The sequence below is a fragment of the Sinohyriopsis cumingii genome, chromosome 6 (genome assembly GCF_028554795.1).
Source record: "Sinohyriopsis cumingii isolate HCF-2022 chromosome 6, ASM2855479v2, whole genome shotgun sequence".
In the NCBI taxonomy this organism is placed as follows: Eukaryota; Metazoa; Mollusca; class Bivalvia; order Unionida; family Unionidae; genus Sinohyriopsis; species Sinohyriopsis cumingii.
The window spans coordinates 121789734-121808247 of NC_142966.1; the positions used below are offsets into that span (position 1 = coordinate 121789734).

Below are 18514 nucleotides of genomic sequence, written 5' to 3' on the forward strand. Positions count from 1 at the left end.
CAACACAGTTTATTTAATCTATAAATTAAGATCAGTAGTTCACAATGTAACCAACTCAGATCAAATAACCTCAGTAATTCACACTGTAACCAACACAGAAATGCACTTTTTAAAAAAAAAAACCATTTAATTCATATTTCATACTTTCAAAACATTTTATAGCAAAAGAATTCAATTGTCATCTGCAAGTCACTCTGAAAGATCTAGCAATTTTGACTCAAAGAGGATACAAGTTTTCATACTATTAACGATATGGCAATCAAATAATGGAAATTCATGATAAAACCATTAGAATTTATGGACATGCAGAAGGTGTATCCCCTATGACCTTCTAACATAGGCAAAATGCACCAAACATTAATAGGAATGAAAGAAATGCAAATTTTCTCCTGCTCTGATTCTAATGCTTCCATTCTTTCGTTTATAAATCAGAAAGCATGTATCAAATAAATAGATGTTGAAAACAAAAACAAAAGTCTGCAAGAATTTAAAGATTTCACTCAGAGGCCATCAACTAATATATGTGAAAAGGAAAATAAGTGCCTGAAATATTTCCCCTAGATTTGTCTCCCTTGTGTCTGCTGCCATGACAGCTTAATGCCATTTAAACTTCCTAAAAAAACATCTGAGGCTAAAGCCTGGTTGCAAAGATAGTATCCTGCCAGCTCTAAACTTACCTAAAACAGTGGGAATGGAAGTGTGTATAGCTGGCTAGAGTGGATAAACAGCCAGTCCCTAGACCGAGGGAGTATATCATCAGCTTTGCTGCATCAACCCAAATCTAGAATTAACAATACACTCAGGCAATAATCAAACCTTGCTGATGAAGTACATGTGAAAACAAACTAGAATCCCTTAAATGAAAATCAAAAATCTTTTTCATTTTGTTAAACTGTCTTTTTGAATGTATATCTTGACATTTGTTCTGATTTTATGTTTAAATTTAAGTGCCCAAAATGAAAATTATATATTCCATGTAACAAAATGCAATATTTTCACTAAAATTATTAAGGAAACACCCCAAAAGCCAGTGTTGCATCACCTAAGTAGATTTAATCTGTTGTTTTGTGTTCAGCCTTTAAAACGGCATTAAATCAAACAATCATCAGTATACTCCATACATATTCTTATAGTCAATTTAGATTAGATTTACGTATTCTTATAGTCTATTTGGATTAGATTTACATATTCTTATAGTCTATATAGATTTGATTTATATATTCTTATAGTCTATTTCGATTAGATTTACATATTCTTATAGTCTATTTGGATTAGATTTACATATTCTTATAGTCTATTTGGATTAGATTTACATATTCTTAGATTCAAACAGGATTAGATTTACATATTCTTATAGTCGATTAGGATTTAAGATTTACATGTTCTTAATGTCAATCAGGATTAGATTTACATATTCTTAAAGTCGATTAGGATTTAAGATTTACATATTCTTATAGTCAATTTGGATTAGATTTCCATATTGTTATAGTCTATTAGGATTAGATTTACATATTCTTATAGTCGATTTGGATTAGATTTACATATTCTTATAGTCTATTTGGATTAGATTTACATATTCTTATAGTCGATTTGGATTAGATTTACATATTTTTATAGTCTATTTGGATTAGATTTACATGTTCTTATAGTCTATTTAGATTAGATTTACATATTCTTATAGTCAATTTGGATTAGATTTACATATTCGTATAGTCTATTTGGATTAGATTTACATGTTCTTATAGTCTGTTTGGATTAGATTTACGTATTCTAATAGTCAATTTGGATTTGATTTACATATCTTATAGCCTATTTAGATTAGGTATATTCCTATAATCAATTAGGATGAGATTTACATATTCTTATAGTCAATTTGGATTAGACTTACATATTCTTATACTGGATATGGATTAAATTTACATTTCTTTATAGTCAATTAGGATTAGATTTACATATTCTTATAGTCGATTAAGATTTAAGATTTACATATTCTTATAGTCAATTTGGATTAGATTTACATATTCTTATAGTTGATTAGGTTTAGATTTACATATTCTTATAGTGAATTTGGATTAAATTTACATTTCCTTATAGTCAATTAGGATTAGATTTACATATACTTATAGACGATTTGGATTAGATTTACATATTCTTATAGTCGATTTGGAATAGATTTACATATTCTTATAGTCGATTAGGATTAGATTTACATATTTTTATAGTTGATTAGGATTACATTTACATATTCTTATAGACGATTTAGATTACATTTACTTATTCTTATAGTCGATTAGGATTAGATTTACATATTCTTATAGTTGATTAGGATTAGATTTACATATTCTTATAGTGGATTAGGATTAGATTTACATATTCTTATAGTCGATTAGGATTAGATTTACATATTCTTATAGTCGATTTGGATTAGATTTACAGATTCCTATAGTCGATTAGGATTAGATTTACATATTCTTATAGTTGATTAGCATTAGATTTACATATTCTTATAGTCGATTTGGATTAGATTTAAATATTCTTATAGTCAATTAGGATGTAAGATTTACATATTCTTATAGTTGATTAGGATTAGATTTACATATTCTTATAGTTCATTTGGATTAGATTTACATATTTTTATAGTCTATTTGGATTAGATTTACATATTCTTAGAGTCAATTAGGATTAGATATGCATATTATTATAGTCGATTAGGATTTAAGGTTAACATATTCTTATAGTCAATTAGGATAAGATTTACATATTCTTAAAGTCGATTAGGATTTAAGATTTACATATTCTTATAGTCAATTTGGATTAGATTTACATATTCTTATAGTCGATTTGGATTAGATTTACATATTCTTATAGTGAATTTGGATTAAATTTACATTTCCTTATAGTCAATTCGGATTAGATTTACATATTCTTATAGTCTACTTGGATTAGATTTACATATTCTTATAGTCTATTTGGATTAGATTTACATATTCTTATAGTCTATTTGGATTAGATTTACATATTCATAGAGTCAATTAGGATTAGATTTACATATTCTTATAGTCGATTAGGATTTAAGATTTACATATTCTTATAGTCAATTTGGATTAGATTTACATATTCTTATAGTCTATTAGGATTAGATTTACATATTCTTATAGTCGATTTGGATTAGATTTACATATTCTTATAGTCAATTTGGATTAGATTTACATATTCTTATAGTGAATTTCGATTAAATTTACATTTCCTTATAGTCAATAAGGATTAGATTTACATACTATTAAGTCGATTAGGATTTAAGATTTACATATTCTTAGCAGCGGGGGGGGCGAATCCGACATTTTGTCCAATCGTTATTTTGCTTAATTAATATTTCTGCACTCAGCGGATCCGGTGTAGTCAGCGCCTGGTAAAAAAAAAAACGACGACGGTCCATCCTACGCGACGGTGACGTCATTTGGTTCTGCGCGCCGATCCCAGCGTCGTCAGCGTCCGGTAAACACAGCGACGACCGCGTCGATGTCATTTCCCCCCCCTGCTGCTAAGTGGTTATTTACAATGAAAATTATTTACAACTAACCGAATATTTGGTCAAGTCCGATACGATATCGTGTCCGAGGATCATGTAAATTTATCGTTACAAATCCATGTGAGGTCGACTGAGCATGACTAAAAAAGTTTCGAAAACCATTAAAGTCCATGTCACCGCCGCACCAAGTTTGCCAGATATTTCGTAGCGTGTGTGTATCAACGCCGTTGTATACAGCAAGAATATTACAGTTGTCTCTGATTACTTTTGGAATCTGAGTGTATCGTTGAGTGACATATATCACGTCGGTGTTTTTATGCCTGCCTCTGGAAAATATCCTAGCTGGGTTTTTTTGATTGTCTAACATAACATCATCGTACACGACTAGATTGTTAACGTCGCCATCAATATCATCAATACCTGGTGCATCATTGATATCTGTAATAAACTCAATAACATTTTTTTCAGCGATCGCTGATGCATTCTCGTTAAAATCTTTCAACACCTCGTAGCATCGTTGATCATCCACGCTAGGGGCGATTAAATACAACTTATCCCACTTCATCCATCTCATTATTAAATTAAGTAATAATTGCGTCTTGCCGGATCCAGATGGTCCGATGATAATCATCCGGATCGAGTTTGGTAACGCTGCAACATGCTTAACTGGTTCTCTTGTTTTAGTCGCCGAAAAATCAATTATATTCATATCTCTATACATAAATTATGGATCTATATTGTGTGAAGTGTAGAGTGCGTACTGGCACAAATGATATGACAACCGTTACAACGAGAAATAACAGATCGGCGCTTACTGGTAAGTGTGTACAATGCGGTACAAAGAAATTTAGATTTATTTCTGCTAGACCCGGGGATGCTTTAAAAAAAAGCGAGGAGCTGATATTGCAGCCAAGTTATCAAAACTCCCCGGAACACCGTGGGCAAAGTATCCAGGAGAAAAGCACCTCCCAGGATATAGCTACTGTGGCCCCGGAACACGATTAGATATCAGACTCAATGATCAAAATCAGCCCAAACCCGGTGAGTATCCAATAAACGCTATCGATAAGGCGTGTCATGCTCATGATGTTGCTTACTACAAAAGTAGCGATCTGCAACAGCGTCATATCGCGGATGTAAAATTAATTCACGCGTTAAATGCTATTCCTGATAAATCATTCAAAGAAAAATTGGCTTCATGGTTGGTAAAATCGGCTATGAAAGGTAAATTAATGATTGGAAGCGGAGCTTCTCGCGCTGGTAATTGAAAACGCTAGCGTTTAAAATAACAACATGGAATCCATCTATTATTCTCCGAGAGGATACTGGAAGGGGAAGGCCGCAATTGGTAAACTCGCAAGCGTTGCAAAGGTAACAAAGGCCACTGCGGCTAATTGGTTATCCAAACAGGCTATATGGCAAATCTATCTACCGCCACCTAAACAAATCAACTTTTCGCGCTTTGATGTCAGCGTACCCAATGAAGTTCATCAAGCTGATATACTATTTCTGCCGCATGACAACGGTTACAAATACGCGCTAACCATAGTTGATGTTGCGAGTCGATACAAACAAGCAGAGCCGTTAAAAACAAAGTCGGCAACTGAAGTAGCCGATGCGTTTGAGCGGATTTACCGAAGGGGTCCTCTGCGCTGGCCAAATCTATTACAAGTTGATCCTGGCAATGAATTTCGCGGAGCTGTTTTATCAACGCTGAAACATCATAGCGTCGCGATACGACGAGGTCATACTGCGCTACATCGTGATCAGGCAATTGTTGAACGATTCAATCGGACTCTTGCTGAACGGTTATTTGGATATCAATACGCGAAAGAATTCATCCAGGAAAAACGATCTCGTGAATGGGTCAAAAGGTTGCCAGGCGTAATTGCAGCGTTAAATAACGAGATTACCCGAGCAATCAACATGAAGCCCAGCGACGCGATTAAAAAAAAGTATATACCCGGAAGATCAAAAATAGATAGCGTTTCCAAGCCGATTCTCGGCGATGTCACTGTTAGATATCTGTATGAACCAGGAGAGCTTGAAGGCGGTAAAAAAAGAGCTACTGATCCTATTTGGAGTGTTACCACACATAACATATCAACGATAACACGATCAACTGGTAGACCGCCGATCTATAGACTGGATTCAACTGCTCCTCAGCGCGGATTTACTCGCGAGCAACTACAAGTGATACCTGATGATACTCAATTACCCCCACGTGGCCTTAACTAGCGCCGTTGCGTCTATTGCACTCAAGACAAGTTAACCTCACATTGTTTTTGACATGACCGAGACTGTTATCGATCCTGTCCACGGTAAATTGGCGAGCGTCTTTATCCGAATAACGCCAGCGCATTACACAATTGCAACTCGCGCAGTGATTATTCTGTTGTTGTCGTAACGCAATTATTAATTCGGCATCAATATCAAAACGCCGCTGTTTTTTTTTATCCTGTTGGCGGTAACCCGAGAGTTTTCTATCAATGACGCTAGCATCAATAATGTCATCGTTGTCACTGGCTTCGTCAATAACAATTCTTCGAAGCTGATTCATTCTCCGTACTCTGGACACTGCAAGATAGACTAGATTTGACCATTCGATGCGATTATCAACCATCCAAACAATTGTATCCGTGATAGTCAATCCCTGCGAGGAATGTATTGTCGTTGCGTATCCTAGCGTCCACGGGGATTTATCAGCACGTAGCGCGTCCTCGACGACGCTGATATCAACGAGCACAATATCATTCAACACAAGAATTTGTTTTTTTGTCCCTGACGCTGTCGGGCCCGGGATTTCAACTTCAATGTTCTGCCGCCGTGTATCCGCGGGTCTATAACATAACGGCACTGGGCGCGTTGGAAACTTTTCCTTATGCAACGCAAACAACTTCCGCTGAAGTGTGTCTCTGACTATCTTTCTACTCGCGACAATCAAATCGTTTGGTCTCCATGTTTCCCAGAATTCATTTAACGGCGTTTCCGGAATCACCTCGCGGATTATTTCACATTGAACTCTATCCGGCTGTAATCTGATTAATTTTTTAACCTCGCGCAGTTGTTCATCAAGTGCTCGGTAATCAGTATCGGTTTCTTCATAATAGTCCACAAAACCCTTTAACCAATCATGTGGACCCTCGCCGACAAATGGTGGTGGTTGGCCATGGTCGCCACACATGATTACCGCTGTATTCGCGCGCAGCAACCACTCAAGAAACATTTGTAAAACATCTAACGAAACAGTACATATCTCATCCCAGATGATAACCTCAGGAATAAATTTTTCCCCCATTCGATCAGGAGTCCACTCACCGCCGCTGTATCGAAAAAAGCTGTGATAAGTAACGGCATCAACATTTCGTTGTTTTATCTCTCGCGCTAGTCTATGGGTAGGTGTAAGCACGATTATACTTGCCCCCGTTCGAAATAATTCAATTGCCCGATTCGTCTTTCCTGACCCTCCACAGCCGCTTAAATAAACTGTTTTATGTCTACAAATTGGATCAGAACACGGTGGTGCATTAGACCATTCTGATAATTTATCACCGCGTAAGTAATTGTTTTCAGCGGTGACATCTGCTGACGGGGAATAATCGCGTCGTATTTCATTTTTAATTCTCCATATACCCCAACTCTCGTCCGGACTAGTAAACTCGGCTAAGTTTCCCTTGTACTTTACGTCTATATAAAATGAATCAACGGCTACTCTAACCGCGGTGTCGGGAAATCTATTTATCATCGAGAATAAATTGATAGCGGCGTAACCCAGCATAGACGCCCTCAAATGCGGATACGCGGGGCTGTCTCCATCGGCGTAAGTAACAACTGTACCCAACTTTGTTCCATTGGACAAGAAAGCTGTTTTGCAGTTCACGTATCTATTTTTTGCCACTGCATCCTTGATTACGAAATCATATTCTGCGTCATCTATAATCAGCCATGAGCAATATCGTTTGTAGTCGCAGTTTTTTCCACCTTGTGTGAACTTACCGATTATTCTTCTACCGAGATCTTTTGCCTCACGGTTTCGTTGGTTGAATATCTTTTTGGACCATTCGATGATATATTCCTCGTCGGCATCAATGTGTTTTCTGGATTCGTCAATTATGCTATCTAGACGCTCTGGTTCTGGTAACCAGACTTCAGTCTGCGCCCGGTATGATATAATCGCGTCACTGACAATCAACGATACAAGCATGCTACAATCAATCATATACCGTAGCAGCGCTATTGGCAGCCACTTCTTTTCAGCCATGTGTCTACCGATCCAAATATAACAACAGTGATGAAGTCCTGCCGCGAATTCAAATGATACTATGCGAGCGAATCCGGTTAAATCAAAATCAGGCAGTGGTCCATTAATAGCAACACGAGTCATTTCATGTCTGGGGTGTCCAAATCGTTTGAAATACTCAGCGGCGGATCCATACCCGAGAAAACTCGCTGGATAACAGGCAACCATATCAACGGAAATCATAGCGTCGCGGTTGTATTCAGTGTTCCATAGTCCACCGTGATAGTATTCCAAACAACTGGATTGTACATCCGGTAGAAATTCCTTGCGCGTTGGTCTCCACGCATTTTTCCTTGCTGCAACATGAGCCGCAACCGATGGAATCGTAAAACAATTTGTTAGCAGTTGTTCATCATGCTCTTCAAATTCCATGGCGGTTTTTTTCATCTTGTTGTGAAACGCTTCAGTGCGATATAATTCACCGTTTGGTCTTACAAACTGATCAAAGGTATCCATGTCGTTTTCAGCGCTGCGAAGTAACCACACTGATACAGGGTCGCTTTTACACAAGCAGGCAATAGCATCAAATAGTTTCCTCTCCGCGAGAAAACCATCCTCTCCCAGGAATTCCCCCGGGATATACTTTACTGTTCTATCCCGTGGAAATATTGTGACCGCGGGCGTCCACGCGTGTTCGTTATGATCAATAATTTTGATTGGGGCTCCATTTGATTTATACTTTGATTCATATAATACTTCACCGGTTATCGTTGTAACGGTTATTGGAAATCTCAGCGACGTTTCTAATTTCGCTATGTCGCTGATGGTTGCTCCTCGATCACGCACTGTCTCCTCCCATTGGTTTATTTTACTACGTCGTAAATCAGTCAATTTGTTTCCTCGACACGCATTTGTAAAATGCTCTATTACTCGTTCTGCTACACAATTTATCCCCGTTGACTGTTTCATCGGCGCTAGTTTTCCGATATCAGGTTTCTTATTTAACGGGTATATTCCATAGACAACTGCTGTTTCGGGATACGCTCGTTCATAGTATGGTCTGTCAATTCCGGTTAACAGCCCTGGCTTGGAGTCGCGGCTAACAATGACTGTTTTCTTGTCGCTGATAACCGGTTCAAATTTATCACGTATGATCCAATTACCTGATTCCACCCGGACAATGAATTTTACTCTGAAGAAATACCTTTTACCGTCAAGTTGTGATATTATCGTTGCTGCGCGGTTGTCGTTCATGGTAGCATCAACAACACCATCAATTTGAAATGTTGACCAACTATGAGATGCACCATCACGCTTGAATTCATTGATACAGTCGCGTATTTTATTCAACAGGGTTCTATCGTTTATTAATGCTTTTGGTGCGTCCTTGAGGACTCTATCGAGATTGAACTTAATATTTTTCCAGGGCTTAATTGCTGCTAATCTCTCGAACTCCTCCATATAATTAAAACAAGTATTTAAATGAAAGAATATAGTATAATGAATCACTGTAAATGGTTGATGATTGGGTCGACAACCCCGTGCAATAAATCATGTAGAGGTGAATTCTGCGGGTATCATTTACAAAGCGTTCGTAATGGTTCTCTTGGCCCCCTACCGTGCTTGGTTTGTCACGTTGGTGGAAGAGGAAAATCGCAGTTGTGTATCAATTGTGGCGGAAAGCGATACAGAGAGTTAAAACGCTATTACGACAAGCGAATAAAAAACGCCGTCATTGACCCCACCGCAGACTTCGTCATCAAAACTCCTCAGGACTACATTGCAAGGTTTATAATTAAACCAAATAATGAATTAGACAAGTAGTATTATTATACAAATGAACCAAGAATTTCAGCCGCATCCCGTGCTCGTTAATTACGAGGCATCTCGCAACGGCGTTGTTAGAAATTGTAGACTGAAGAAGCCGGTTGGTACCGTAAATAATCAGGGATACTTGCAATTTACTGCGGGAGGAAAAAGCTATTATGTTCACAGGATTGTATTTGAAGCATTCAACGGATTAATCGAAAATGAGCTTGTGATTGATCATATTAATAATAATAAGACTGATAATTCTCTTATAAACTTGCAAGCTATCTCGCAAAGTCAGAATACCAAAAAAGGCCAAACTGGTAAGTTTTCAAAGAAAGCAAAAAGCGTAAAGTCATTTGATACAACAACGCACGAAGAAAAAATATTTCAGTCGATGAATGAGGCAGGAAAATATTTTGACATTTATATCGCCTCAATACGATTTGTTGCAGAAGGAATACAGAATTCAGCGATCTCAAAAAAGACGGGTCACAGAATTCGATTTTCATATGTAACAGAAATCAGCGAGTGACAAGGTCACCGTGACGAAGTCACCGGCGCCTATGGCGCTGATGAAGTCGCCATGACAGTGCGAACGCTACAATAAATTGTCTCTTCCGGAAGAAATACCGGAAGAAAACGAATTATCCTACGGTTTCATCGAATGTTAACACACCTCGGGATTGATACGCGGGGTTCATTTTGTAAAATAATTTTTTTTTTGATATTAGAAATAAGATATTTTATAAGAATATGAATATCGAAGACATCAATAATATATTAACCGAGATTTCAAAATTAAAAAATCAAGGAATTGAATTATCTGATAAGCTTGATAACCAAAAAATATTGTCCGATTATGAAATTATTAACGAGCAATCAAAGAAAGGTCGATATACCTTGCCACGCGAGTATTCTTTTATAAAGCGATTACAATATACGATCAATGAAAACTTGTATGGCAACGACGTAAATGCATTTATTGGACTATTTACTGCCGTTGAGACAGTACGAAAAAAACTCGGACAGGCTTTTGAACGACGTCGAGAAATCTCTAATAAAATAAAAAACATTAGAAGGATTATAGACGAAAACTCCCTGGAGCCCCTGGGACATATCCCCCCCCCCGCCACACTCGGCGGGAAATTAGAAATTACGGAGCAATTGCAATAATGGTAGGCGAATCACTTACTACTCGGCTAGCCAGAGAGCGGCTAGTAGCGCTTAACAAGTTCATACCATTACGAGACAGGGTCCGAAAACAACTTCAAACGCGGCAAGAACTACAAACTGATTTTGCTGTTGGAAGCGAACAGCTCTTTGCTCCGGTAACTAAAGCGACCAAAGATGTTACGGCGGCAACTGTGCCCGTCCTCGGTGCGCTTGAAAAGATAGCGGCTCAGACCGAGCAAACAAAAAAGTCTCTGGAAACACTCCCTGCGAAAATAGCGGTTGCTACAACACAGAGGCCGCCACCACTCGCTATAACGGACCCACAAGAACCATATGTTACAATGGCCGACGAGGAAGAACTAGGCGCCACCGCAAGAGAACCAGAAGAAGAAATACCAGAGGAAATACCGGAAGAAATACCGGAAGAAATACGGAAAGAGGGGAATATACCCCGTAATGTTCTTAAAAAGAGCACAATAGATAAAATTAGAAATCTCGGCTACGAAGAATTAGTTAATTTTACTGTTACAAATTTTGATAAGGACACACGAGATGAGCATATCAATAGCGGCTACGAGAAAAATATAAGGTCGTTAAAGGATTGGACAAGAATAGTGTATTTGGCAAATAAACATAAAAATGAATTACCACCGCGTGATAATAATTATATAATATTCCACAATAAAGTAAAAAGTGAAAGACCAAAACACGGAAAAGGATACTCTGTTGGTAAAGACGTTACTTGTCCTGGTAGTGTTCTCAGTGATATATCACGGCTAGAAATACTAATCGGAGGAAAACGAGCCGGAAATAACTCTCCGGAAATAATCAATGAGGCCGCTGATATTTGCAGGCGGTTATTTGCCGGTGGTATCATGGACATTAATGCATATCGAACGCTCATTGACGAGTTAGTGGATGATTAAACAAATTATAAAATGGTCGTTTTTTGTCGGTTTTTGGTCGTTTTTTGTCAGTTTTTGGTCGTTTTTTGGTCGTTTTTTGTCAATTTTTGGTTGGTTTTTACGGGTGAAACCCCAGGAAATGATTTAGAGAAAATCGATGTTTTTTACCAAAAACCGGCAAAAACCAACCAAAAACGACCAAAAATCGACAAAAAACGACAAAAATTGACAAAAAACGCGGATTTTTACCGCCGATGAAAACCCCAGGAAATCATTTAGAGAAAATCGATGTTTTTGACAAAATTTATGATTCGGTGGTGGGAAGGGGGAGTGATCAACCACTAATTGGAAAACACTGGTGTTTTTTATAATAAAGATGATTATACACTACAACCATGATAAACCAGTCAGCGTCTACGTGGTAAACTCACGATTGCCCGTATACCGCGCGTGGTACGAAGACGGTCTCGGTAGCACCATTGCGGGGTTATTTACAAGAATGGCTCCAAAAGTGGCGCCGTTAGCCAAACAATTAGGAATGAAGGCTATTGATGTTATTCGTGATAAGGGTATTAGTGCTATTGGAGATGTTGCCGGAAGGGCGTTTTCTGCAGCAAAGGACAAACTAATGTCGTTGGTAAAATCCAAAGGATTTTCACGAAAAAGAAAACAGAAACCACCGGTGATGCCATCAACGACAGTGATGCCTGCAAATGTCAGTAAAGTAATAAATAACGCCGTGGAAGAAAAACTAGCGTCGTTGGTAAACAATAATCAAGATGACATCGCAAACATAATAGCGGGAAGTGGTTTAAAACGACGACGATGATTTAGATGCATCAGCGTATTATTAAATAAAATGTTTAAACGAACAGCTGACCCGGCGTTTGATATGGACGCACCAGTGCACAAGGATGATTCTGTCCGTAATTATCAATTTTATTCCTATCATGCAGTACAACCCAACATACGATCGTGAATTGAACTTCAAGTCCATGATACCAGTAAATATTTTTTACCGTGTGAAGCGTTTATTGAAATCGAAGAAGAACTTGTAACAGAGGCCGATACTCCTGCTGTACCAGCACCGTATCCAGATGGTACCAAAGTTGGCTTAGTCAATAATGGCGTAATGGCGCTATTTGAGAGCGCAAAATATCTCATTGATGGAAGAGAGATCGAGTCTATAGAACGCGATGTTGATGTGGCTACAACAATAATCGGGCTAGCAAGATATTCCGACGATTATACAAGATCAGCGGGTCCATCTATGATGTTTGCAAAGGATACTAGAAACACTGCTGGAAACTCGCAATTTGTGGTAAGACGACCAAGAAATAATGCTGATAGCGCTAACGCTGATGTTGAGAATATGATTATAAACAGCGATCCTAATTTTAACATCGGAGCTGCAACACGCATATCAATGTTAACAGGGCCGCGTAGATCTTTCTCATGCGCGATTCCACTGCATCATATATTTGGATTTTGTAGGAACGTGCGAAAAGTTATCTACGGAGCAAAGCATACCGTGGTGCTTGTGCGAAAAGGTGATGATAGAAATGCAATTTGGAGAATTTCAGCGGATCTTGCGAATCCAAATAATGACTCTGGTAAAGTCGTTTTAACTAAAATATTATTGTGGATGCCAGTAATGACTCCATCCATTACCACAGAGGCACGATTGCTATCCTTTATGGAGCAGGGAGGAAAATCATTACTAAGTTGGCTAACAACAACAACAGATACTAAGCAATCAAATATCAATGGTATATTTACATGGAACCTGGCATCACAACAAGGCATTTCGGCTCCGCGTCATATATTTGTTGCGTTGCAGGATATGACGAGAGTTGATAATCAACTATCCAGCCATATGATATTTGATCGATTAGGCGTTACTGACGTCTCGCTGAGAATAAACGGCCAGCAGGAACCATCTGAGGATATACAACTTAATTACGGTCAAAACCATATTGCACGCGTGTACCATCGGTTGCTGTCGTATATGAGTCGTGATCAAAACGTCGACACTGGTTTGCAAATATCACAACATGATTTCAAAGAACTATATCCGATTTATTACTTTTCGCTGGAACATCTTGATTTAACAAGACAATCCGTCGTTGATATACACTTCCGAGCTAATGTAACTCGCGGTGTTATTGCCGATTATAGAGCGGTTGCTGTCATTCTCAGCGATAAATCAATGCTGTTGGAAGGTGTTGGTGGACGAATGAGAATCGTTGATGCACCAGTGGAAAACATGTAATTGAAAACATAAACGCGTTTACAATAAAAATGTCGTATAGTGTTGTCGGTGTAGAGTTGACCGATGGTCAAGTCAAGAAATTACGATCAAAGTCGGCTAAACAATGTGGAACCACAATAACGTTAAAGCCGTCACAGATGGCAGGTGGTAATCATAAGATATCGTTGACGGCGCGTCAAATAAAACATTTCAATGATGCGATGAAGAATAAAAAGGGTGTTCAAATAGATTTTTCGGCCGCAGCGATTAAAAACATGGAAAAGACCGGTGGGATATTTCCGCTGTTAGCTGCGATTCCAGCGTTGATTGCCGCGGCGGCCCCAGCAGTGGCGAAGGCGGCGGCGTTGGGGGCCGTTGGTACCGCGGCGGGAATGGCATTGAAGAAGGCAACCGGGAAAGGCTATAAAAAAAAACGAGCCGTAGCAGGAAAGGGTCTAAGACTACCGGGAACCCCGTATTCATGGTACTCGGGGAAGGGTCTAAGACTACCGGGAACCGTTTATTAACTCCTATGTCTAATTTTGATTTAATAGATGCCGCAAACGCGTTAGCGATAAAAAACTTCAGAGGTATTTTTATGAGGGATCAATTACCGACAAAACCAAGGAATATTGAAACCGGTATAATTAACCTCGATAAATCCTCCGGAGCGGGAACTCATTGGGTTGCATACGCAATTGATCCGCGTGCGATCGTCTATTTTGATTCATACGGGTTAGCCCCGCCAAACGAGTTCATGCGGTATATCCGGGCGTGTTCAGCCCCGGTTTTTTATTCCACGCTGCCAACACAACAATTAAGTGACCCACCGATATGCGGCCGTGAGGTATTGAACGTACTCGCGGCGATTTCATCATCGCGGAAACCACCTCATGTGGTTGTAAACGAATACACTAGTGGGGTCGTAGAGGCCCGGCGGGTTAATTAAAAACACAGTTTTTTTTTACAATAATAATGATTGATATCTGGGGACGACCGGTTTCGGCGCTGAAAAAACCCACGGAAACGCTCGCCACCGATGACATAAAAAAACTAATCGAGGATGAAATCGCTCATACGTTAAATTTAACCAGTGTTGACCCGGGCGAAATAGTTGTATTTCAAGACCGCCAGGGTAAATTGAAATCCAGTAATGTGTCGCTGAATGACGTTTTAATACGACAGCGTGATACCGCCGAGAACACTATCGTGTTGTATACCGATGACGGACGACTTAAATCAGTTGAATCCATCTTGACGATAAATGGAAAAATAAGTACACTTGGCGACAATTATATAACCATGTCGGATTCGTTAAAAAATTTGTATGATAAATTTAACGCGCAAGCAAATCAGTTCGAGGGGATACAAAAGTCTGTCACCGATATACAACTCACTACTGCTAGTTTTTTTGGAACCCCGACGGTAACCGAACCGAATCTTGTGGGGATAAAAAATACTATTTCGGAGTTTACAACGCTGTCGGGCCAATTTTACATGTTACGAAAAAATTTTAACAGGGCTGATAACACCATTGATAAATTCTTTGGTAAAAAAAAATACCAGACCGGATGAAATTACAATAACTATAAATGATATCACTGCGTATGGACAGGAAATAGGAACAATCAAAACTGATGTTGCAACGATCATAAATAATGTAGACGCGCATAAACTGATAATAGAAAAAATCAGCTCTAATGTTGCAACGAACATAAATAATGTAGACGCGCATAAACGGATAATAGAAACAATCAAAACTGATGTTGCAGCGAACAAAAAGGGTATAGACGCGCATACACAGGAAATAGGAACAATCAAAACTGATGTTACAGCGATTAAAGACAGACTACCGGAGGTGACAAAAATAAAAATCCCTCATGAAAACACCATCAACACAGTATACACGATTCATCATGGAACATTCCCTTGGACTCCTACACAGAATACAGTAAAAATCACCGCAACTGTTAAGGGTATTTATCGATTGACACTGGTTTCAATGATGCAGTTTAATATATTATCGTCGAGTTCATCCGGGTTTAACAATACAATATCAACAATTATAGACAAGGACGCAGCTGAACTGTTTACAATTTATGCCGTCGATAGACATTTAACCGGGGCAAACATTACATGGTATGTGGAATTTGTAGCGGATCTAAGTAATTAAAAACACTAGCTCTTTTAAAATAAAAATGACCACCAAGGTAATTGAATCAGAGGTATCACCGACGTCACATCAATATCGATTCAATACCGTAAAAGAATTCTTCGCGAATTTGAAAACGCTTTCCGAACAATACCGTATAAAAATAAAAAAATACCGCCGAAAAATAACCACCATCGACGCGGTCGTGTACTCGGTGTCGGGTATAGTAGCCGGTACCGGTGTTATTTTATCCACGGTAACCATGATAGCCCCGATCGCTGTTCCAATCGCTATCTCCGCGGCGACAACAATTGCTGGAGTCGCCAACGCAATCACTAGAAAGATATCATCGTGTTCTCAGAAAAAACTCAACGAGTATACAGTAAAACATCAAATAGTATCCGACGCGTACTCGAAATTATCTGGGTTGATCTCGTTGGCGATAGATAATTCGTTTATATCCGATGCTGAATTCTCCACGATGGTCCAGTTGTATGACTCCGCGATGTCAAAAATCGAGGATTTTCAACTGGAAGCTGGAAACCACGTCGCTGAAACAACTTCAATGGGCTTAAAACATTCTCCTGAAACAACTTCAATGGGCTTAAAACATTCTCCTGAAACAACTTCAATGGGCTTAAAACATTCTCCTGAAAACAAGCAGGTTGTTAATATTCGGTGTTGAAATTAAACACTAGAAACAGCGAATAATAATAATGTCGCTGAACCCCGAATGGTTGCAATTATTTCAACGGATCGCGGAGAACACCACTCCGGTACAAACAAATATGATATCGATAACATCAACGAAGCCAGAATTCAGTGTAAACTTCCCTTCTCCGATTCCAGTGAAGGAAATAGCGCTGGCAAAATTGCGAGTATATCACAGTTGGCCTAATATCCGAGCGGAAGCATTTAACGGACAACAACCTAATAACTCGCTGGTTTTTGCATGGACAAATAAACCCGATGGGACCCCAGACTGGAATGAGGTTACAATACCAACTGGGTCATACCAAGTAGAACAAATCAATAAAGAATTCCAACGCAGGATAAAATCGATCACAGGAAAAGAATCAAAAATCGATATTACGGTTCATGAACCGACGTTATCATCGACGATTGAAATAAGCACACCGGGGTATATGGTTGATATTTATAACAGTTCAATAAGAACCATACTAGGTTGGCCCGAGAATCCACCTAATGAAATCCCCGCGTATTTGCACACGAATGCGCAATCGTATCATGAAATTAATCCCAGTTATCAAGATGAATTGTCTATTATGAAAAACACGTTATTACCCAGTTGGTTTATATTTCAAAACAGGAATGTCATGCAGTGGTCTTTTCGATATGACAAAACCCCTGAATCGATCGTCATATTAACAGTTAATTTAGATGATATCGCTAGTGTTTTTACCGAAATTAATCATAATTACCAATTGCAACTAGAACAACTACGGAAAACAAAAGCACGAAAACACGTCGAGGTGTTAAATCAACTTATATCAGACATGGAATATATCAACGAACGAATCGTTAAAATAATATCCGATAACAGCGATGATAATAAACAAAAATTCCTAACCGAGTATAATATCACAGAAGCCGATTTACCCGATTTCAAGTTTCCAGGATACAACGCGCCAGAACTAAGAAAGTCTCTTAATGATTTTCTCGGTCCATCAATTATCCTCAGACACGATAACGGAGTTGATGGTAGGCATATTGCTCCATACAACGTAAATATCGCATCGGTGATAGCAATCAATCTAGTGTGTGATGTTATCGAAGGGAGTTACCAGGTAGATACCAAGCAATCAAATCAAGCTCAACAGGGGTATATCCTTTATTCATTTTCGCCAACAGCCCCTCCCGGATTCTTAATCGTTGAGAGCCCGATTAATCCGGTCTATATGCGATGCCATAATCGGTTTTTAACGAGAATTAATTTCAGACTTACTGATCAGTCAAATAACCTAATTGATCTACAAGAGGAGGAGTTAGTGATCACTCTGTTTGTAAGATCATTGTAAATAACTTCTTAGCAGCAGGGGGGGAAATGACATCGACGCGGTCGTCGCTGTGTTTACCGGACGCTGAGAAAACTGGGATCGGCGCGCAGAACCAAATGACGTCACCGTCGCGTAGGATGGACCGACGTCGTTTTTTTTTTACCAGGCGCTGACTACACCGGATCCGCTGAGTGCAGAAAGTATTAATAAAGCAAAATGACGATTGGACAAAATGTCGGATTCGCCCCCCCTGCTGCTTTCTTATAGTCAATTTGGATTAGATTTACATATTCTTATAGTCGATTTGGATTAGATTCACATATTCTTATAGTCTATTTGGATTAGATTTAAATATTGATATAGTCTATTTGGATTAGATTTACATATTCTTATAGTCTATTTGGATTAGATTTACATATTCTTAGATTCAAACA

At 38.7% G+C, this 18514-nt stretch overlaps 1 protein-coding gene across 1 annotated transcript in view; it reads right to left on the reverse strand.

The window, feature by feature from the left end:
• Positions 1–18514, reverse strand: part of LOC149797858 (uncharacterized) — a 338244-nt gene that overhangs the window by 176086 nt on the left and 143644 nt on the right. Inside the window, exon 10 of the mRNA XM_089960811.1 lies at positions 678–781. Coding sequence (XP_089816937.1) covers positions 678–781 — 104 coding nt within the window. The remainder of the gene's footprint in view (positions 1–677; positions 782–18514) is intronic.